Consider the following 24847-nt stretch of genomic DNA (forward strand, 5'->3'; position numbering starts at 1 on the left):
GTGTGTGTGTATGTGTACCATCCTACCCTGTTAGTCAAACCTTTATTTTATTTATTTATTTATTTATTTATTTTTACTATTATACCCTCATTGAGGGCTGAGCCCCCCTTAAATGAAAATCCTAGAATCGCCCCTGGGTAGCAGAAAGCCAGAAGAGCCAGTCAGTACACAATTATACAGAGTTGTTAATGCACAGGCTGAACAGATGAAAACGACTTCTACAGTATTTCAAACAGCTTACAAAGAGGGAAAACGCAATAGACCTGCCCATGGATTCGAGCATGAAATAGATTGGCAAGAGTTAAATGGCTTCGACTTGGGGCGTGTCTTACATTCTAATGTAGTGTGCATCAGTATTCAGGAACACATCTCATCTGAAATGAGATGTAAATTGAGATGAAAATTAGCCTTATTATTGACGAGATAACATATGTATATATATATATTTTTTTTAAATCCACGATTGGCCTGGATATGGAACAGAATAATACACGAGATCATTCAGCAATGAGTTAATGTTTATAATTGCGCTACCACCGTTTAGTGAAGTCATGTTCCGGGAAAACTGAAGTTGTGTGGTTGGTGTCAGTCACAGCAGTGAGAGACTGCTAGTTTTGTTCCGGAAATTATTCATTTATTCATTCATTTAATCATTCATTATTCAAATTAAGCACTGCATTACTGTATCTATGACATGCCCAAGCCATGCATAAAAGTGGGTGTGGCTAAAGGTTCCTGCTCCAAGATCCAGCTGAGCAATAGGATTTAAGGAGGACAAGTTCTTCTGAGACCTTCCCACCAAGGCTCGGAATTAAATGAAGAACTGCAGGAGAAAGAAAGGGCCGATGTATAAAAAAGACAGAGCATGACAGTGTTTGAAAAAAAGAGAACGTTGTAATGATTGATAACAAATTCAGAAAAAATCGCTGTACCGGTGTAAGGCAGAAATCAGAGTTAGTGCGGATCTGCCGGATCCCTGGGTGTCCTGATTGGCCCGGTGTCTGGTCATGGCCCAGATGAAGGCAAGCTCTAATGCTTCCTTGTTCAAATGCCAGCGTCGCTTCCTTAGCAGGATGAGTCCCGGGTTCCTCAGCAAGGTGTACACAAGAACCCAGCGTAGTCGAGCTCGCTTCATAGCTGGAGGAGCTGAAGAACAGAAGTGTGAACGTGTGTGTGTGTGTGTGTATTACTGCTCTGTTTTATTTTTTATTAAATGATTATAATGATGTGTTACCCGGTTTTACGCCCTCGTCCACTCGGACACTCTGCAGTGTGTGTTTGAGCAGCAGATGACAGAAACACACCAGAACTGGATTACTGTGATAATGATCTGTTATGATCATTCCCAACCATGTAGAGTGACCTAACATCACATTAAAACAAGAAAAGAAATGATAAAAGAGCAACATTCTGTAAGAAACTACAAACTGCCACAGCCCAGATTCCACTCTACAGTACACATATGAAAGAGCTTATTCCCAAAAAGGCTTACATATCATATAGAAATATCTTTAATTCAAATCACTTTATCTTTATGGTATTTTTACATAGGCTTAAATGAGCCTTACCAAACATTTAGAATGCTTAATCCAATCAATTATTAGGATGGGAGTGGCAGCAAGACATCAAGGACCATCACTGAACAAAGGGTATACGTGACTGTGATTACCATTTAGTATTGCCTGGCCATTTGGGTGATAACACCTATAACCTATAACTATACCTAGCCAAGGTGTACATGACTGTGATTACCATTTAAGGACATCCAGCTAGACGACAGTATCAGCCAGTCATTTGGGGGATACTCAGTTCTTACAATAATTTACATTTAAAGTGAAACATTTAAATTACACATGGAAAACACTGTATAAAATGAGCAAGATTTGTCCTGCATTCCTTTTGACTCAGATGAACCCTAAGTATTTTATGTATTTTGATACTGCGACGCTGCAGTAAACTTCTTCATTAAGATTTTTGACGCCCTCATGGTTTTATTTTTCTTACAATTCTGTATAGGGTAGCAGAAGCAGGGTGTCAGAGGGAGTGTGTGTTAAGTTGTCTTTATTTGTCACATATACACAATACTGCACAGTGAAATTATTTCTTCACATATTCCATCCTTGGGGGTAGGGGTTAGAGCACAGGGTCAGCCATGATACAGTACCCCTGGAGCAGAGAGGGTTGGGGGCCTTGCACAATTGGGGGCCCAATGATGGCAGCTTGGCGGTGCTGGTGATTGAACACTGATCTTCCAGTCAATGACCCTCAGCCTTAACCACAAAGGCTACCAAGTGGTTAAGGTAGTGTTCATTAAGGTGAGTAATGGCAGCTTCACTTTTATCATCATCAGACTCTAAATCAGGGCTCAGGGTGAAGCTGAAGGCAAAAAAAATTAAATCCTACAAACACTGAAACTTATGTAACTTCTCAGGGAACCAGGTTACATACATAACCTGGTGTAGTTCCTTTTCAAGGGAACTTGATGCTGCATCATGGCTGATGCAATGGGAACGCCTATACCAATGCCACAACACATGCTGGGAAATGTCTTTCCCAGAGGTCATGAAAGAGCACAAATGAGCCAAGAGTGGGGCGGAGGGCAGAAGGCCTGCAGAAAAGCCAGATGACTGGCTTATAGCAGAGCCGTTTCCAGGGTCAGAAACTCCTCAGAGGCTGACTCCATTGGCTCAAAGGGGGCTTGGAGAAGCCTGTCCTGGACCACTGAGAGGTCCCAGGAGGAGAGACATGGTCTACATGAAAGCCTCAGCCACCTGTCACTGTACAGGAGGTGAGAGACCAGAGTACAGGCACCTGACTTGCCACGGGTACCTCAGTGTAGAGGGTGATCTGCACGAACTCTAGATCCTGATGACACAGATTACACCAGAGGCAAAAATAGTTCAAAATAGTCTCCACAACCTCAGTTTAGGAACTGGTCCCCCTCAGGGGCCAGACCAGAGGTTCTAAATCTCAGGGTCTTTCTAAATCTCATCTTCCCTCCTGATGGGAAGCTCCCAAGGACCATCCCGAAGGGAAAAGAAAAAAGCACAGGGCACAGTGGGTCGACTCCTCAGAGGTGAACATAGCCACTTCTGGCCGGTGTATGTATACCACCACCTACGGGTGGAAATGCCTCAACCCATGCTTCAGCAGGAAGTCTGCTTGCTGATCATCTGCTCTGGAGTGTAAAAAGCTTTCAGCAAGAGAAATCTGGTCTCTATCTAGGGCTTGATCTGGTGCACCAACATAATCAGGGGGCACAAACACAGACTGCCCTAATGATTGAATAAGAGGCCCTCAAAAGGTAGCCCCCAGGTTTCAGGAGAAAGTGTTTCAGCACTAGAAACATAGCCCCCATCTTCAGGCTATCTGTGTGCCATTAGAGACAGGAGCACTCATAGGGCGGCCATCTAGGGCCGCTTCCCAACCCAATAGGAAGGCATCTGTCAAAAGATTTCTGCGACAAGGACGTGTGGGACCCAAGGTGAGAAACCGGGGTCTGTCCACATAAGATGCATACGAAGCTTGTGGCGTGTAACCCTTGTGACCCTGAAAAGGGTGTCTTTGGGGGTGAAAACCCCTGCTCCTGAGCCATAGTTGAAACAGTCTCACGTGTAGCAAATCTAAAGAAATAGCCTTGGCCGCTAAAGTCATGAGCCAAGCACCCTCTAAGCCTGAGAGGCAGAGATGCACTGGCCTAGTCTTGCAATGGCACCGGACATGGCACCCACAGTGTTTCGGTGCGCTCTACTTTTTCTTGTTTTGTGTTGTTTTTCAGTTTTCTGCCACCATTCTGGTGACTTTTATTCCAGGGAAGAGCTCATGAACATCAGAGCTACTACCCTGTGAACTTATTTCCGAGTTTTCTGGCTTCTACCGTGGATTTACTGGCTATTCTGATCAAGGAGGCACGTAACAAAGTGAAGCCCCACAGAAGAGGGAAGCGCTCAGGTGTGCTCGTGTGTCTCTGCCAGTGCGGATTACACCCCGCACTCCCCGGGATATTCCTCTCTAACGTGCGCTCACTTTGCAACAAAATGCAATGCAGATGAACAAAAACAAAGACATTCTTACATCTTGTGTTTTGTGCTTCATGGAAACGTGGCTGTGTGATCTTATACCGGACTCTGCACTACAACTGGGTGGATTTAATCTTTTTCAGACACATGGAGCTTTCTGGCAAAACGAAAGGTGATGGAATCTCAAAGCCTCAAAGCTTTTTTGTCACTTCAAGCATATATAGCAGAATCTGTTTCTATATTAACAACAGCTGGTGCAACAATGTGAAAGTACTGTCTCAAGTCTGTTCCCCAGACCTGGAGGCCTTCACCATTAACTGTAAGCCCTTTTACTCGCCCCGTGAATTCTCCTCATTCATTCTTGTCAGTGTTTACATCCCGCCTCAAGGCAATATGCACGAAGCGCAGCTCACGCTGGCTGACGAGATACTGCGTGTGGAAAGGACAAACCCACACGCCTTGGTTATTGTCCTAGCAGACTTTAACAAAGGTAATCTCTCCCACGAACTGCCCAAATACAAACAGTTTATTAAGTGCCCGACACGACAGGGGAATGTACTGGACCATTGCTATACCACCATCAGCTGTGCTTATCGTGCATCTGGCCAACAACCTGAATGAGTATTACTGCTGCTTTGAGAGACAATGGGAGAGATCTGACCTCCCCAATCCTCCCCACACCAGCCACTGATCAGCTGTAGCCCCCCCCCACACTTCCATACCTGGATCACCCACATATCTCCACACCTCAGCACCACTACCCCCCTCACCCCTGACATCTCTCACCATCAAAGAGGAAGATGTGAATAGGCTGTTTAAATGTCTGAATACCTGCAAGGCTACAGGCCCAGACTCCGTCTCAACCTCCACCTTGAAGCACTGTGCCAATCAGCTGTCCTTTGTATCTTTAATACCTCACTGGAGACCTGCCATGTGCCAGCATGCTTCAAGACCTCAGCCATCATCCCAGTCCCCAAAAAGACAAGGATCACAGGACTTAATGATTACAGACCCGTCACCCTGACTTCTGTGGTCATGAAGTGTTTTGAGCGCCTCGTGCTGTCCTACCTCATGGACATTACAGACCCTTTCCTGGATCCACTACAGTTCGCCTACAGAGCCAACAGATATATACACGATGCTGTGAACATGGCCCTCCACATCCTCCAACACCTAGACTCCTCAGGCTCTTATGCCAGGATACTGTTTGTGGACTTCAGCTATGCAATTAACACGATTGTCCCAGCTCTACTTAGAGACAAGCTCTCCCAGCTGATTGTGCCTGACTCCATGTGCAATTGGATCATGGACGTCCTGACAGAGCGACAGCAGTTTGTGAGGCTGGGTAAGCATGTGTCTGACTGCCGGAACATCAGCACTGGATCCCCTCAAGGCTGTGTCCTGTCTCCTCTGCTATTCTCCCTGTATACCAACGGCTGCACATCTGGTCACCAGTCTGTCAAACTCCTGAAGTTTGCTGATGACACCACCCTCATCGGCTTCATCTCTGATGGGGATGAGTCTGCCTACAGGAGTGAAATGGATCATCTGGTATCATGGTGCAGCATGAACATCCTGGAGCTCAACTCTCTCAAGACAGTGGAGATGATAGTGGATTTTAGGAAGGACCCAGCCCCTCCCCCATCATCCTTTATGACTCTCCAGTGACATCTGTCGAATCCTTCCACTTTCTGGGCACCACCATCAACCAGGAGGTCAAGTGGGAGAAGGACATCAGCTCCCTCACTAAGAAGGCTCAGCAGAGGATGTATTTCCTGTGGCAGCTGAAGAAGTTTCTCCTCCCTGAGAAGATGCTGGTGAACTTCTACACTGCCATCATCGAATCTATCCTCACATCCTCCATCACAGTCTGGTTTGCTGCAGCTACAGCCAGGGGCAAGGCCAAGCTTCAGTGTGTCATCCACTCTGCTGAGAAGGTGATCGGCTGCAGTCTTCCATCTCTCCAGGAGCTGTACCTCTCCAGGACACAGAGACATGCAGTAAAGATCGCAGCCGACCCCCTCATCCTGGAAATGAACTTTTTCAGTCCCTCCCCTCTGGCAAGTGGCTCCGGTCCATCAGGACCAGGACCTCACGCCACAAGAACAGTTTCTTCCCCACTGCAGTCAGCCTGCTGAATAGTGCCCCACTTACCTCCAGATGACCCCCTCCCACCCCGGACACTCACTTCCACATTCTAAATTGCACTACTGTCCATTCAATTTCACACTTACACATACACATCTGTATATATATTACAGTCACTTTCACTGTTTACATTTTTCTATTGAACTAATTTTCATACAAGTCACCTTATACAGTATTTATTTAAATTATTTACCTGTGTACATGTTTGCACCTGACACCAAGACAAATTCAGAGTACTGTAAAGTGCTCCTTGCTGACCCTTGCTGTACCTGGCAATAAAACTTTTTCTAATTCTGATTCTGATTCTAGTCAGATTTTAAGCCAGACCTTTTAAAGGATGGAATTCCCCAGAGCGGAAGACAGGCCGCATCGTGGCTGAATCCCAAACTATCCCCCAGAAGGTGGTACTCAGAGAGTAAGAAAGCACACACTTCACTGGGTTGAGGCCTAGGGACCTCATGTGGGCAAGCACTGCATCTCAATTCCTGGCTGCCATTTCCCTTGACTGAGCCAAGATGGGCCAGTTATCTGGAAAATTGAGCACATGGATGCCCCAGGGTGCAATGATGCCAGAGCAGTCTCCATACACTCTGTGAGGGTGAGCAATAAGACTAGACCTAAAAGGAGAACCCGGCTCTTGTACTCTACGCTTCCTTCTTGTTCACCAAGACATGCTAGCTTAGTCTGGGAATGATAATTCATTCTACAGCCCCTTTCTCAGATATGAGAGAGGTTCTTTATAGAGGAACAAGGTTCGGTCTGTGCCAACAACAGTGGGCAGCACACCATGAAAGAAGGAGAACGGGAGGCAAACTGGATTCTGTAGCCTTTTCCCACAGAACCCATTGTGGTGCACTGGCAGAAGCTTCCACGCTGCCAGGTGATCTGAAAGAGGAGTTAGCCTCTCACTGTTCTCACCTCGCATAGTGTCCTGAAACAGCAAGCTGGCAGGGGCTAACCCAGGAGGTGGTAACACATAAGGAGCATGGCTGAACCCCAAAGCACCAGAGGTGTAGGAGGAGGGGTAGGCAGCAGTGTAAATGGTCCTAAAGGGGCATCCCGGAGAACCCTAGCCCTCGGGCATTAGTATTCCTTTCTGGCCCACATGGCAAAGATGTTTGTCTCTCACATGGGGGATCTGCCCCTAAGCACTGGCCAGCCACCCAGATTTTACATGGGGTGGCTCAGGCTGCAATGCTAGCCTTCTTTTCCTGCCTTAGCAGGCCAGGCTGGGGCTGGTGGGTACTAGCCTAGCCCTAACTCCTCACTGCAGCAAAGGAAGTACAGGCACTAAGCAGGACATCTGAAAGAAAGGTTTGTCCCTTTCTTTTATCTCTGTCAGATTGCCTCTCTGTGGCAACAGAATGCAGTCATAAAACAGCCGATGGCATTGGCCGACTGCTTTGTGGCACAGAGGGAATGCACTTTCTCCATGCAGCCAATTAAGGGGAGAGATAACCTGCAAGTGTTTAACCCTAAGCATTGCCACATACCCATTTTCATCAAAGTCCACAATGGCTAAATAGACAGCAGTGACTGAAGAGAACAGCAGAATAAGGATTATTCCACAACCTCGACATCTCAGGGTGCAGGTATGGAGAAAAAAAGAGACACCTGCCTGGAGATATAAGGCAGTGTCAAGTTAGTCAGAGATTGTCAAGCTAATAGCGGACACTAACCTTTCATCATGTCAAACTAAGTTTGAATAAGCTTAGCAATAGCACTTCGCAGAAATCGCAGTCAGCTCGTGGAGCTGAAGCGGGGAAATCCGAGTTGGGAGAGAGGGAAAGTGAAAGGGGAACACCCGTCTCTTGTTCCGCCTCGACTAACTTGACTTGCGAGACCCATGTGAACACACCTCTAAATGCAGGTCAAGTTCAGATTGAAGTCAAACATTTAGGAATATTTATAATCATCTATCCAAAATGCATAAAACAAGAAATGAACAGCTGAAACTGGGGTTAGTGTGGGTGTGTGTATGTGTGTGTGTCCTCTGCTGTAGGTCCTTGGAGGCAGGGCTTTGTGAGGAAGTGAAATTAATTTTTAATCTAATTTTCTAACAGCTAGAGAGCTGATGCAGGTTTAATGATAAACAGATGATCATACTCGCATCCAGCTTCTTGAAGCCCTGAGGCATGATGGTCCGTTCGATCCGTGACAGCAGCATCAAGGCCACGACGGCACTCCGAATTACACGCAACACACAACTCCCCAAGCCCAAGATCATGTTAAAGAAGAAGAGGTAGTAGTTAAAGTTGTGGAAAATTTTCCTGTAGAGAACAGAAAGATTATTATGAAGACAGACAAAGCACATTGTGTTCTATCTGCTGCTGTTACAGACATATAATAATAATAATAATAATAATAATAATAATAATAATAATAATAATAATAATAAATGTTTAAGCTACCTGTTATTGAGTGCGAGTGGTTTCTCTTTGTCCTGAGGAGAGTTTTTATCTTGCAGGAAAAATATTTTGATCATGAAGCGCTGAAACCTCATCAGTGTGAACACGATGATGAAATTTGTCCTGTTTATTATAACACAGAAAAGTTGTATACTGATTGATTGACTGGTTGATTGATTGATTGATTGATTGATTGATTGATTGATTGATTGATTGATTGAATGATTGAATGAGGAGGTGTGATCTCGAATGATCTCTGAGCTTCATGTCTTTGTAAGATCATTTCTCATATTTAACTGAAGGTTAAAATCATCTAGCTGGATTGTGATGGATAAATGGAATGATGGTATGATGGACAGATGGGTTGATGGATTAATGAAATTATGGGCTCTGAATTACAGAAAGTTGGTGAGCTCAAGCAGCCAGAAGTGAAAGCCGTATTCGCTGATGGGTGATATAACCAGGTACACAAACACCATACCAGCGGTGAACATGGCCACATGAACAATCAGATAACCTGAAAAACATCAGCATTCACTTCAGTCCTTCAACACGTTACTACTACTACTGCATGTAAGAGATGTTTTCAGAAAAGATAAGGATAGAATGCAAGCAGCTGCACTCACCCCACATGGTGAAAGCAATCTGATAGCCAGGATACTTCAGAAGTCCTGCCTGCAGGAGCCAGATTCACATCATCACTATCTACATCACCATATTTTTTACACACACACACAGACACACACACACACCATAACAGATATCCAATTTCATGATAAATCAATATGGTCAACACATTGGCACAGTAGATTGTTGGTGCAGAGGGTTGTGTTGGTGTGTTGGTGTTTTCCATCACAGTGTACACACACACTCACCACACTAACAGCAGCATTCATTTTGTTCTTTGGCAGATATTTTTTGTCTCCAGCCCACAGTGATTTGATGTGCTTCCTGTTAATGACAGAAATGAAATGAAATGAAATGAAAATCTAAACTCCAGCTACTTTATACAGTATAATTCATAATTCTGGCATTTTGAGGATTTTGTTTTGAACTGCAGATGTAACTAAGTGAAGTTCCCTTTTGAGGGAACTCTACGCTGGGTCATGGCTGACACTATGGAAACGAATCTATCTGTAAATTGTGTCTGAAGCTCTGTGAACTCATGCTGCTTTTTTGGCTCGGGTAGGTCATGTGACAGAGCAGAGTGTGCCAGCAAGTCCATGAAAGGGCATCTGCGTCACATTACTCCAGGTTCTTAGATTTCAGGAAGCGCTCTGTGTGTGTTTTTTTGTCAACTGTTATATATAAAAGATTATGAAAAATTCCAAGCAAATCCAGAAAGTGCGTACATCTATTTCCTGCTACGTTATGAGGAATGACTTGCAATTTTTCTGCGTTGTTTGTTCAATAAAGGAGCATGAAAATGCAGCTCTCAAGGGAGCCAGCTGCATGCAAAGCGAAACCTGCCAAGTGCCTGCATTTCATGGGTCGGGTACCACATCTGCTGAGGCAGCAGGTCGAGTTAGTGGAGGTAGAACAAGAGACGGGTGTTCCCCTTTCTCTTGCCCACTATCATGACTCGGATTTCCCAACTTCAGTTCCAGGAGCTAACTTTGCAATTTCTCCTGACCCGAATGAGGAATTATTGTCTTCATCAGACTTTGAGGAGCTTGATGTGGGCAGTGATGAGCAGTATGCCATTGAATTGCTTCTTGAGAGAACACAATCAGTGGTGTTTTTGCTGTTGTGTTTTGCGCGCTGTCGCTAAACTTGTATTTCCAGCCAAGTGCTGGAGTCCCGTGTCTGTCCAGCCACCTTGATGTCTCCTAAGGGCTTTCTTCACCATAGCAAGGAACTAGGGCTATCAACCAATAAACACCAGTCCAACTGAGCCTGCTGAGGCAGGAAAAGAAGGCTAGCATTGCAGCCTGAGCCCCACCGAGTAAAATCTGGGTGGCTGGCCAGTGCTTAGGGGTTGGTGCCCTAGGTGAGAGACAACCATCTCCGTCAGGTGGGCCAGAAAGGAATCCTAATGCATGAGGGCTAGGGTTCTCAGGGATGCCCCTTTAGGGTCATTTCCACTGCTGCCTACCCCACCACCTCCAGTGCTTCAGGGTTCAGCCATGACCACCCAGGGGGATTCCATCCTTAATGCCGTAAGGTCAGTGCCTCCCAGGCTTAGAAGGTGCTCAACCCATGACTGTAGTGGCCAAAGCTATTCTTTTAGGTCTGCTACACATGAGACCATCCTAGGACATGTTATTATCACAAGACTCTCCCGATGGATGCCCCCTCTCTGGTTGGGGGGCAGTCCTAGATGGCTGCCCCATCCACGGCATTTAGGAGGGCTCCTGTCTCTCATGGAACACAGATTTGCCTGAAGATGGGGACTCCTGAAATTCAGGGCTACCTTTGGTGGTTCCCTTCATCAATCATTAAGGTGTTCTGTGTTTGCGTCCTCTGTTCAGGTTGGTGCACCAGATCTTCCCCTAGGTAGAAACCAGATATCTCTTGCTGAGATCAATTTACACTCCAGAGCACATGATCAGGAAGCAGGTTTCTTGCTGTCTGAGGCCCTGGAAATGGCATCTTCACCTGTAGATGATGGAATGCATATGGCAATTTTTGTGCCCATGTTCGCCTCCGAGGAGTCGATCTACTGTGCCCTGTGACTTTCTCTTTTCCCTTTCTGGATGGTGCTCCTTTAAAGATTCCCATCAAGAGGAGTCTTCTCTCTCAGGTGCAGGGGACGATTCTCCCCTCCAGCCATGAGACATAGAACCGCTGGTTGTGGAGACTATTTTGAACTTTCACCTCTGGTGTAATCATCGTTGTCAGGATCTAGTTTACTGCCCTGTTAGTACAGTGCTAGAATTCCTGACATGCCTCTTGGAGGGCCTATCACCCTCTAGATTGAGGTATACATGGCATCCATTTCTGCGAGTGCCTGTTCTCTGGTCTTTCACCTTCTGTGCAATTCCAGGTGGCTAAGGCTTTCCTGCAGACCCTCCTGGGACCTCTCAGTGGTCTTGGAGGGGCTTCTCCAAGCCCGCTTTGAGCCAGTGGAGGAGGAGTTTCTGACCCTGAAAACAGCTCTGCTATATGCCGATCATCCGGGCTTTCTGCAGGTCTTCTGCCCTCTGCCCCATAAGCTGGTGGAGCAGGAGAGACTTCACCTGCTGTGCCCAGTTCAGGTTCTTAGCACTTATGCCCATTGTTCGAGCTCATGGCAGAAGTCCTCTCCCATTTCGTCTGCTTTGGCGGTTGCAACAAAAGCAATCTGGTCTCTAAGCAGCATCTTGTTCTGGGTAGTGCTAGGCTTATGAGATACGTTCCAATAGCATCAACCATGACACAGCGTCTCATTCCCTTCTTAGGGAACTGGGTTATATACGTAAACTGGTGTAGTTTTTCTTTGTCATAAAAGTGAGTGAGTTTTAGAGGTGATTAAATGCCCCAAACAAATAATATTATTCCTACCAATTTATCCAAAATTGATCCACATGTGCTCGGTTTCATACCTGTAATACACCAACACATGACTAATGTGAATTACAGATGAGACTGCAGCACACACTGCTGTGATGTACCAGGTATCTGAAAGCAAAAAAAAGAACCACCAGCAACAGCAAAAAAAAATATATTAATAAAATAAACAAATCCTTATTAGTTTCCATAAACATATATCTTGTTACTGTATCAAATGAGTCAATAGACAGAGCTCTTACATGTTATATAGTTCAGGTGTTTGGTCCAAAGTGATTCAAATATATCAGTTCTAAAAGGTAAATCCAGTTCCATGTAATTGTGTGGTAGTTGATAAATATTCTTTGTACACCATATAGACATAACCTGCTCAAAAAAAACAATCTGCAGCAAAACACACAAACAAAACAGAACAGACTTTCTTATGTTGTGCATGTGAAAGATACAGTTCTACTGTGGTCTACACACACACACACACACACACACACACCATGTACACTCCGAGGACGCAGAGCACAACGGTGGCGATGATCCTGTTTGGGAATTTAAAATACGGATCCCACTCATACACTTTCCTCTGGAACCAGCTCTTCTCCACAGACCTGTCATATAAACACAAGGGTTACACTGTGTGTGTGTGTGTGTGTGTTGTTGTTGTTGTCACCATTTATTTCAGGAGCAAATTTTACACAAAATGTTTGGAATATTTTTTTTATCTCACTGTGTAAAAGTGTGTGTGTGTGTGTGTGTGTGTGTGAGACTGAAGTAATGAACACTAAATGGAAGGCGGATGTCAGTTGGAGGATGTCAGTGTGTCAGTGAGGGTACATACACTTCAGCAGGTCCTCTCAGTAATCTCTGTACATATCTGTATTGATGTTTCTTTACTTCCTTCTGCAAAGGAAAGGACAGAGAACACACACACACACACACACACACACACACACACACACACATACATACCTAACTCCTTTAAATGATCATTTTTTAATTAAACTACTGATTAAAAAATTTGAATTAAACCCTTATTAGCTGTCTAACTATAGATAAGTACCAAACCTCCCCTTTAAATATAATATAAATATGTGTGTGTGTGTGTGTGTGTGTGTGTGTGAGAGAGAGAGAGACCTGTTTGTCGATTATTTTCAGTCGGATCAGCACGTCCTTCACTATGATGAAGCCAAATCGGAACAACAGGAACCCCAAAGACAGTAAATGTGGAATGTCTAATAACTGACATGCACACACACACACACACACACAGATTTCAGGTTACATGTCCCTGAATATGATCTCAACAAAATAAATGGTATCTGAAAAGCATGCAGTCATGTATCTAATCACACTCACCCAAAAATATTGCTGAGAAAAAGTCGTAAAGCTTCCATCATCTTGTTTTCGGGGAATTTTACATAAGATAAAATCCCAAAGCTTCAAAACAAACCTGACACACACACACAGAATTATATGACTAAGATTGTCGTAAGTAAATGGATCAAAAACCATACAACATACTTGTATGCATGTACGTGTGTGTGTGTGTGTGTGTGTGTGAGTGTGTGTGTGTGTGTGTGTGTACCAGTTGAGTGTATACAGCAGGCCCAGAATTCCTCCAAGCATTTGGTTTGGTGTTGAAAGACAGGCAAAGAACGGCTTACAGACGACACCCACCTCCAGTGCTGCTACCAAGTATACAAACACTGAGAAATACACACACACACACACACACACACACATACACACACACACACACACACACATACACACACACACACACATACACACACATACACACACACACACACACACACACATACACACATACACACACACACAGAGTAAATGATTATGTGTGTGATAGTGTATGTTGTAGCACAGTGCTTGTTACACTGTATGTTATAGAATACTTTGTGTTATAGTATGCGATATAAAGTAGTGTGTGTTATAGAGTAGTGTGTGTAGTAGTGGATTACTGAGTAGTGTGTGTTGTACCTTTCAGGTAGCGTGGTGCGTATGGAAACGGATTGATGTCACCAAAGAACAGAGAGAATATCAGAGGTGTTATGGCTCCAAAAGCGAAAGCATAGGACCATCGGTTCTCCAGAGAGCTGGTGAAGTCCAGAGGGCTAACAACAACAACAACAACAACAACAACAACAACAGAAACCAGAACTGAATTACATCAAATCATCTTTATCTAAATCCAGGTGTGACACAACACACACAACCCAGACACAGAAACTTAGAGCACCATGCTGGAAACCTACACACATAACCTATATGGTGTTGCTGTTACTAAGAAACCACAAAGATGTGAGAGAACCTACAGTTCCAGCTTTACCTCTGACATGCCGGTCGATGTCTGTCCCAGGGGCCATGAGAGAGCAAGAGCGAACCAGGAATATAACATCAAATACCCTCTGGCACCATGCAGAAAACAAGAGACCAGAGGGTGCCTACCCAAGAAAGCCCCGAGGACAAGTTTGTGGTTTGCAGCATGCTTTACAGTTCAGAGCATGCAGGTCCAAAATTGGACGGAGCCCCTCGTCTTTCTTGGGAAAGACAACATACCGGCCATAAAAGAGTCTCGATCTGGTAGGGGAACATGTTCTATGGCCCCTTTCCTCAGAAGTGAGAGAAGTTCCTCTTGGAGGAATGTGGTTTGGTGTTTGCCAACAACAGTGGGCAACACTCCCTGAAACGGAGGAGGAAGGTTGGCGAACTGGATCCTGTACCCTTTTTCTACAGCATTTAGGACCCACTGAGAGACACCTGGCAGTTTTCCACTCTGCCAGGTTGTCTGAAAGTGGTGTCAACCTCGTGCTGAGCCCCCCGGCACCCTGAAACAGCAAGCTGGCAGGCACAGACCCGGAGGATAGATTCATGCAGGAAAAGGGAGCGAGGGTGGACCCTACTGACCCCCAGGTAGGAGAAACCACCCTGAGGAGCATGTTCCTAGGAACACTAGCCTTTGGGAATCAGGATTCCTTCTTGAATAAGGATTTCTCCAGAACCTCAATACCTCAGCATGAAGGTTGGGGAAAAACAGCAGCTGTCTGTGTGTGGGGGGGGCATGTGGCCTGAAGTCAGGAAGTGGTCCTCAAGCTTAAAGCGAATGGCCATAAACTTCTTCCTTAGGCCAGTTTAAATTTAATTCCACGACAGCTCGTGTTAAAACATTGAGGAGCTTCTTGAACACCACTGACTGCGGTGGCAGATCAAGAAAGGAATTCCCCCCCTCACCTACCTCGAGCTCCTCAGAGCCCAACGCAGACAACAAAATATCCCTTTCCGGGTCATGAGAAATCGCAGCGCAAGCTCCCGAAATGGAAGCAGGGATATCAGAGTCAGGGGAGAGGACAAGAGAAAGGGAAAGACCTGTCTCTTGTTCTGCTTCCGCCAACTCAACCTGCAAACCCCATGATCTAAGCCAAGTCAAGAGCTTGTGGGACATCCTGCATGATTAAATGGGGGCACAGATGCACACACCTAAAATTCTTGCTCGCCATATTTTTTTTTTCTCCTAGTCTTTTAAATATCTTCTTTTTCCCTAGTCTAGACAGATAGGACAAACAATCGACAGACATACACTAAGCACTTCCTGAAGACAAAGAAGCTGGTGTAATGAGCCCTTGTATAGACTAATTGGCGTGTATTCCCTTGTGTCCTATCATGTGTCCTATCCAAGCCTTTAAATTGGGTGTGTTCACACAGAGCAGACTTCCTCAATGAAGCATTCCCATAGCATCAATCATTAAGCAGCATTGAGTTCCCTCAACATTAAACTCACACCATGATGCCAAATCGGCCGCTCAGACACGGGAATCTCTTCTCAAAGGAGCAAATCTTCTGTCTGCGCTCTACAAACATGAGCAGGAGTAAAATGAAAACCTGCAACACACACACACACAGAGAGAGAGAGAGAGAGAATTGGAGTAAATTCTAGGTATTTATTACAATATTTCATAATATAATTTGTGTCATCAATAAACCAAGTTTTTATCATGAATACGACACAAATATTTCATATTTAATATACTGCTCAAAAAAATGAAAAGAACACTTTGAAAACACATCAGATCTCAAAGGGGAAAAATATCATGCTGGATATCTATACTGATATGCACTGGGTTTTGTGTTAGGAATGAAAGGATGCTACATCATTTGATGGAAATTAAAATCATCAACAGAGGGCTGATTTCAAAGATACCCAGAAAATCGAAGTGAAAAGTTGATGCAGCAGGCTAGTCCATATTAAACTGGTACTCAGTAGTGTGTATGGCCTCCACGTGCTTGTATGCTTGACAATGTCGGGGCATGCTCCTAATGAGACGATGGATGGTGTCTCAGGGTATTTCCTTCCAGATCTGGACCAGGGCATCACTGAGCTGGACAGTCTGAGGTGCCATCTGGCAGCGTGGGATGAACCGAAACATAATGTCCCAGAGGTTGTATTGGATTTAGTTCAGGTGAGTGTGGGGGCCATACAATGGTATCAATTCATTCATCCTCCAGGAACTGCCTGCATACTCTCGCCACATGAGGCTGGGCATTGTCGTGCACCAGGAAGAACCCAGTACCCACTGCACCAGCGTAGGGTGAGACAATGGGTCCAAGGATTTCATCCCGATACCTAATGGCAGTCAGGGTGCCATTGTCTAGCCTATAGAGGTCTGTGCATCCCTCCATAAATATATACCATCACCGACCCACCACCAAACCGGTCATGCTGAACGATGTTACAGCCAGCATAATGTTCTCCACGGCTTCTCCAGATCCTTTCATGTCTGTCTAGTGTGCTCAGGGTGAACCTGCCCTCATCTGTGAAAAGCACAGGGCACCAGTGGATGTGCCAACTCTGGTGTTCAATGGCAAATGCCAATCGAGCTCCATGGTGCCAGCCAGTGAGAACAGGGCCCACTAGAGGACATTGGGACCTCAGGCCACCCTCATAAAGTCTGTTTGGTCAGGGACATTCACACCAGTGGCCTGCTGGAGGTCATTTTGTATGGCTCTGGCAGCACTCACCCTGTTGCTGGAGTCCCTGCCTGCACTTTACACATAATTCTACACTGTCTTTAAGTATCACATGATCAGAAACTTAATATCTTTCTCTTTCTCTCTCTACCTTCTCTGTGGAGCTATACACCCCACTCCTGAGCTCCCAGTGTTTGCCAGTTTCCAGTGTGACCACTGCCCTACCCCTGGTCGGAGTCTCGCCGCGTGATGGTGCCCACTGGTGCTGTGGATGGATCTGTGTGGACCAGGAGACAGCCATGGACAGAGACACTTGGGGACTTTCACACCATCACAGATCTGCCATTTCATCTGTCAGCTTGTGACAGCAAAGAACTAGTGTTTATAATGACCTCAGAAACTACACTGACCTAATAGTTCCTCATGGGTCATTGATTTCTGTTGTAGAAAGGACATTAATCAGCTACAGTTACATTATTTACTGTTTAGTGTCACCCAAATGAGGATGGGTTCCCTTCTGAGTCTGGTTCCTCTCAAGGTTTCTTCCTTTCCATCCCAGGGAGCTTTTCCTTGCCGCTGTCACCACAGGCTTCTCATTAGGGATAAAATAGTCTAATTATAGAATTTAATAATTTATTCTTATTTCTAGTTAATTAGTTATTTTTATTTTTTATTTTTTATTATTATTTTTCATTTTCCCCTCCCCTTTCTCTGTTTTCTTCTTTTGTAAAGCTGCTTTGAGACAATGTTCATTGTAAAAGGCGCTATACAAAATAAATTGAATTGAATTGAATTGAATTGAATTATGCTATACTCTGATTAAAAAGTGTTCTTTTAAGTTTTTTGAGCAGTGTATATAAATTTAGCAGAAACTCACAGATGGTAAGAGATCGAGGAGCAGGAAATTGTCCAAAGGGATCTCGCAGAATTCGTCCACGCTGCTCTCATTTCTAAAACTTGAGAAAGAAACACACATGTTGGTTTAAAAATGTACAGGTTTTGGCAATTCAGTGAAATGAGAATGTGTGTACTATCCTCCTCTTATCAACAGCACCGTAACGTATTAATGATGTGTGTGAATTAATCATTTTATCAGAGAGACGGACAATTTATTAGTTCATGAGGGGTGCCAATAATTCTGTAGTTAAAGGGGCAATGAGTCACAAATTAGCTATATACGGAATCATTGATGAGTCTGATGTCACTCACCTGGAGTCTGATCCTGAAAAATTCGCTTTCTTCTGGATAGAGGAAGAGAGAAAAACGAGGATGAGAGGGAGAGAGGAAAAGAGGAAGAGACAAAGAGAGGGAGAGAGTAAGAGAGAAAAAAGAGGATGAGAGGGAGAGAGGAGGAGAGGAAGAGCTTGAAGAGAAACTCAGGGCAGTTTGTAAGAGACACAAAAATACAAAAAGACAAAGAGAGTCAGGTGTGTGTGTGTGCGTGTGTGTGTGTGTGTGTGTGTTCGTGTGTGCTTGAGTGTGTGTGTGTGTGTGTTGCACGCACCTCATTCACTAATCAGTAGTAAAATTAATGTGACTCTATTACAGTTTTTTCCTCTGTTCTTTTGTTCCACTAAGACCTTCATGTGAATAAAGCACTGTTCTTTTCCGATCTGAGCTTCACACTCAGTGTTTTATTCCTTCTGTGTATCTACATGATCTCAGTGTTTTATTCCTTCTGTGTATCTACATGATCTCAGTGTTTTATTCCTTCTGTGTATCTACATGATCTCAGTGTTTTATTCCTTCTGTGTATCTACATGATCTCAGTGTTTTATTCCTTCTGTGTATCTACATGATCTCAGTGTTTTATTCCTTCTGTGTATCTACATGTTTGTCTCTCACGGAAACTCTGCATGTGGTCATTAATGTTTTCTGCAAGTTAAAAAGCACTTCACATTCAGCCACTTAACCCATTTCATTCAACCCATTAGTGCTGCTAAGTGCTTAATCTCCTGAAACGATAAGTGACATCATCACACTGATGAGAAATCTGCTAAAGGACAGAATTCCCCATGAAATAAAAAAATGGAGCAGAATTCCATTCAGTCCTGCAGCCTGGACGATCTCTGAACTGCCGTTGCCTTGGTCAACTTTCTGCAGAACGGAATTAGTGCTAATGACCTCAGACACTATACTGACCTGTTAGTTACTGAAGGGGCAGTGGTGGCTCAAGTGGTTAAGGCTCTGGGTCGTTGACCAGAAGATCAGGGGTTCAAGCCCCAGCACCGCCAAGTTGCCACTGTTGGGCCCTTGAGCAAGGCCCTTAACCCTCTCTACTCCAGGGGCGCCATATCATGGCTGACCCCAACCTCCAAGGATGGGATATCCGGAGAAAGAATTTCACTGTGCTGTAATGTATATGTGACAAACAAAGGCTCTTTCTTTCTAGTTCAAGAGCTCTTGATTGCTGTTGTAGAAAGGACATTATTTACATTTACATTTTTTCTGTCCAGTATCACCTAAATGATGAACGTTATCATTTTATTATGTTTCTATACTCCTGTAAAGCTGCTTTGAGACAATGTTCACTGTTAAAAGCTCTATACAAATAAAATTAATTGAATAAAAGTGGATTAAAAGATCAGTGTAGTGATTAATAATCAGCTCTATGAGACACACAAGATGCTGCTTTTATTTAATACTTCTACACCTACAGCAGGTGTGTGTGTGTGTGTGTCTGTGTGTGTGTGTGTGTGTGTGTGTGTGATCGTCATCCTGTCAGAACAATGCCATCTTTCAGTGTATGAATAAAAAAGACAGAGTTTATATACTTACATTCTCGAGCTCTTCAACCGGCTTGGTGAAGTTGATGAACTGAGGGTCCATTTGTATGATGATGAAAAGTCCTGAATGTGCAGCATTCAACCAAACAACCTGAACTCTCTCCTCAGCTCCTCCGCCTGCAGCCTGGAGGCTTCTTCATGCAGAGTTAAACCACGCCTCCTATAGTACATCAGCTACAAAAACATAGGAATTAAAAATAATAAAGCAAACAGCAAATTTAATCTCTAATGCATATATATATATATATATATATATATATATATATATATATATATATATATATATATATATATATATGTGTGTGGAATTTGGAGGCGGAGTCAACACCTCAAACTGGTTGTTTGTGGTCATCAAACCATTCATGAACCATTTTTGCTTTGTGGCAAAAAAGAGGCCACAGTCTTCAGGGAATACCATTTCTATGAATGTGTGTAGATGGTCTGCAACAATGCTTAGGTAGGTGGTACATGTTTCCAAGCAGAACATTGACCAGAGCAGGACACTGCCTCCACTGGTTCGCCTTCTTCCCATAGTGCATCCTGGTGCCATGTGTTCCCCAGGTAAGAGACGCACACGCACCCGGCCATCCACATGATGAAAACGTGATTCATCAGACCAGGCCACCTTCTTCCATTGCCCTGTGGTCCAGTTCTGATGCTCACATGCCCATTGTTGGCACTTTCGGTGGTATGGGCACCCGGACTGGTCTGTGGCCCCATACGTAACTGTCTGTTGGATCGGATCACACGGGCCAGCCTTCTCTCCCCACGTGCATCAATGAGCCTTGACCGTCCATGACCCTGTCTCCGGTTCACCACTGTTCCTTCCTTGGACCACTTTTGATAGATACTGACCACTGCAGACCGGGAACATCCCACAAGAGCTGCAGTTTTGGAGATGCTCTGATCCAGTGGTCTAGCCATCACAATTTGGCCCTTTTGGTCAAACTCACTCAAATCCTTACACTTGTCCATTTTTCCTGCTTCTGACATCAACTTTGAGGACAAAATGTTGACTTGCTGCCTAATATATCCCACCCACTAACAGGTGCCATGATGAGGAGATACTCGGGCCAGCCTTCGTGTGATTTTTTATTTTTTTTTTTCCAAGATGGCGGCGCGGCAGTAGCACGCAGCGGCCACTCTGGAACCAAAATGGTGCTTTCTTTTTGTTTTAGCGCTAAACTTAAAGTGCATGGACGCCAAAGTCAGTGGTGTTCATGTATACGACCGCCAGACGATATTACGGTACAGAAATCATGCAGTTACTAACTTGCATGATGAACTACTCTGCAAACTTCGCGAACTCGGCTTGCTGCGAAGTCCAGGCCTTCAATCCTCGGCGTCGCCTGATGCCGGTGGCCGGGAGAGAGGACGTCGCAAGCGTTGTTCGAGGAAGCGGAAGCGCGGTAAAACAGCGGGTGTCCGTGCTAGGCTAACAACCAACCCTAGCCGGCCGGCACTCCCTTCCATCATCTTGTCCAACGTCTGCTCACTGGATAATAAACTGGACTACATCCGACTCCAGCAAACTACACGGCGTGAGTTCAGAGACTGCTGCGTCTTTGTTTTCACGGAGACGTGGCTCAGCGACAGAGTTCCGGACGCCGCCATTCAGCTAGCCGGGCTAACCGTGTTTCGTGCCGACAGGAATGCAGCTCTGTGCAGTAAGACTCGCAGTGGTGGCGTGTGTGTTTACATCAACACGGAATGGTGTAAGGACTCTGTGCTTGTGTCAAACTACTGCTCATCGGTAGTGGAGTTTGTAACTGTTAGATGCAGACCTTTTTATTTACCCCGGGAATTCACCACTACTCTCATTATCGGAGTGTACATTCCACCCAGCGCTAATGCTAAGGAGGCTCTGTGTGAGCTGTACAGAGCTATTAGCGAGCTGCAGAATGCTCACCCCGACGGACTGTTCATCATCGCCGGAGATTTCAATCATGTAAATCTCAGAACAGTGCTCCATAAATTCCATCAGCATGTGGACTTTGCTACGAGAGGGACGAACACACTGGATGTTGTTTATTCAAACATTCCCGGTGCGTATCGTGCGGAGCCCCGCCCCCACCTCGGCTACTCAGACCACATCTCTGTTATGTTGATTCCAGCATACAGACTTCTCGTCAGACGCTCTAAACCGGTTCTGAAACAGGTTAAGACCTGGCCAGCAGGAGCCATCTCTGCTCTTCAGGACTGTTTTGAGTGCACTGACTGGGACATGTTTAGGGAGGCTGCAACCAACGGCGACTCTATTGACTTGTAGGAATACACGGCATCAGTGACCGGCTACATCGGGAAATGCATCGATGACGTGACCGTCTCCAAGACCATCACAACACGCTCCAACCAGAAGCCGTGGATGACTGCGAAAGTGCGTGCTCTCCTGAAGTCGAGAGACTCTGCCTTCAGATCGGGGGACAGGGCGGCCTTAAAAACAGCAAGGGCCAAACTGTCCCGAGCCATCAGAGAGGCGAAGTGTGCACACGCCCAGAGAATCCACGGCCACTTCCAGAACAGCAGAGACTCCCGGCGCATGTGGCAGGGCATCCAGGTGATCACCAACTACAGGACAACTTCACCTTCCTGTGACAGTGACGCCTCCCTTCCAGATGCGCTGAACGACTTCTACGCTCGGTTTGAGGCACAGAACAACACAACAGCGAGGAAGACCATCCCTCCTCCTAATGACCCAGTGCTTTGTCTCACCACGGCTGACGTGAGGAGAACTCTATGCAGAGTTAACCCACGGAAGTCTGCTGGACCAGACAACATTCCTGGCAGAGTTCTCAGGGAGTGTGCGGAGCAGCTAGCAGATGTCTTCACTGACATCTTCAACATCTCGCTGAGCAGCTCCATCATCCCTACGTGCCTCAAGACAACGACCATCGTCCCTGTGCCAAAGAAGTCCACGGTTTCCTGCCTCAATGACTACCGTCCCGTTGCACTCACACCAATCGTGATGAAATGCTTCAAGAGGCTCGTCATGACGAACATCAAGTCACAGCTACCACCCTTGCTGGACCCTTTGCAGTTTGCGTATCGTCCTAACCGTTCCACGGAAGACGCCATCACCACAACCCTCCATCTGGCCCTCACACACCTGGACTGCAAAGACTCCTACGTTCGAATGCTGTTCATAGATTTCAGTTCAGCATTCAACACAATCATCCCTCAGCAGCTGATTGAGAAGCTGAGTCTCCTGGGCCTGAACACCTCTCTCTGCAACTGGATCCTGGATTTCCTGACTGGGAGACCTCAGTCAGTCCGGATCGGGAACAGTATCTCCAGCACCACCACACTGAGCACTGGAGCACCTCAGGGCTGTGTGCTCAGTCCATTGCTGTTCACTCTGCTGACTCACGACTGTGCAGCAATGAACAGCTCCAACCACATCGTCAAGTTCTCCGATGACACGACCGTGGTGGGTCTCATCAGCAAGAACGACGAGTCAGCATACAGAGAGGAGGTGCAGCATCTAACAGCCTGGTGTAGAGCCAACAACCTGTCTCTGAATGTCAACAAGACCAAAGAGATGGTTGTTGACTTCAGGAGAGCACAGAGTGACCATTCTCCGCTGTCCATCGATGGATCCTCTGTGGAGATCGTCAAGAGCATCAAATTCCTTGGTGTCCATCTGGCGGAGAACTTCACCTGGTCACTCAACACCAGCTCCATCACCAAGAAAGCCCAGCAGCGACTCTACTTCCTGAGGAGGCTGAGTAAAGCCCATCTCCCTCCCCCCATCCTGACTGTGTTCTACAGAGGGACCATGGAGAGCGTCCTGAGCAGCTGCATCACTGCCTGGTTTGGGAACTGGACCGTCTCAGATCGCAAGACCCTTCAGGGGATAGTGAGGACAGCTGAGAAGATCATCGGAGTCTCTCTTCCCTCTATCACAGACATTTACACCACACGCTGCATCCGCAAAGCCAACAGCATTGTGGCTGACCCCACACACCCCTCACACACACTCTTACACACCCCACACACCCCTCACACACACTCTTACACACCCCACACACCCCTCACACACACTCTTCACCCTCCTGCCATCTGGAAAGAGGTACCGGAGCATTCGGGCCTCACAACCAGACTGTGTAACAGTTTCTTTCCTCAAGCCATTAGGCTCCTCAACACCCGGGACTGAACTGTTCTACACTCTCACACACACTCTCACTCAGGACTGAACTGTTCTACACTCTCTCACACACACACACACTCTCACTCAGGACTGAACTGTTCTACACTCTCTCACACACACACACACACTCTCACTCAGGACTGAACTGTTCTACACTCTCTCACACACACACACACTCTCACTCAGGACTGAACTGTTCTACACTCTCTCACACACACACACACACTCTCACTCAGGACTGAACTGTTCTACACTCTCTCACACACACACACACACTCTCACTCAGGACTGAACTGTTCTACACTCTCTCACACACACACACACTCTCACTCAGGACTGAACTGTTCTACACTCTCTCACACACACACACACTCTCACTCAGGACTGAACTGTTCTACACTCTCTCACACACACACACACTCTCACTCAGGACTGAACTGTTCTACACTCTCTCACACACACACACACTCTCACTCAGGACTGAACTGTATACTAACTCTCTGTCTCTCACACACAGATACACACACTCTCTCTTGACTGTGTGGACACACACACACACACACACATAATTTATATTGTTCATTACTTACTGCACTACCTCTACCTGTCATCCGCTGCTATAGTTATATTTATGTTTATTCTATTTGCACTACCTCAACCACTGCTGTGTATTTTTGCACAATATTTTTGCACAATACTTTTTTTTTCTACATCATTTCACTTTATCTATTTTATTTCACTTACATTCCAGTACACGTTCTTTTATTTCCTTTCAGCGCTAAGTGTCCTGTGTTCTTTTGTGTTGTCTTTATTGTATTTATTGTCTTTTTTGCACTGTCTTGTCTATGCTCTGTTTGCACCTAGCTGCACACT

General features: G+C 45.5%; 1 protein-coding gene across 1 annotated transcript; it reads right to left on the bottom strand.

The window, feature by feature from the left end:
* Positions 1 to 677: 677 nt before the first annotated feature.
* LOC131348855 (stimulated by retinoic acid gene 6 protein-like) lies at positions 678 to 19870 on the bottom strand. Its single transcript, XM_058384047.1, has 20 exons — positions 19820 to 19870; positions 18251 to 18282; positions 17919 to 17997; positions 15855 to 15955; positions 14057 to 14190; positions 13644 to 13764; positions 13415 to 13508; positions 13193 to 13297; positions 12897 to 12958; positions 12555 to 12666; positions 12307 to 12448; positions 12100 to 12175; positions 9451 to 9526; positions 9202 to 9250; positions 8975 to 9092; positions 8579 to 8698; positions 8274 to 8437; positions 1235 to 1363; positions 933 to 1146; positions 678 to 823 (listed from the first exon to the last, which is right to left on the bottom strand). Exons 1-20 carry the CDS (start codon positions 19868 to 19870, stop codon positions 766 to 768), a joined length of 2037 nt encoding a protein of 678 aa, XP_058240030.1. The 3' UTR covers positions 678 to 765.
* Positions 19871 to 24847: the final 4977 nt, after the last annotated feature.

This window comes from Hemibagrus wyckioides, linkage group LG29 (genome assembly GCF_019097595.1).
Source record: "Hemibagrus wyckioides isolate EC202008001 linkage group LG29, SWU_Hwy_1.0, whole genome shotgun sequence".
Taxonomy (NCBI): domain Eukaryota; kingdom Metazoa; phylum Chordata; class Actinopteri; order Siluriformes; family Bagridae; genus Hemibagrus; species Hemibagrus wyckioides.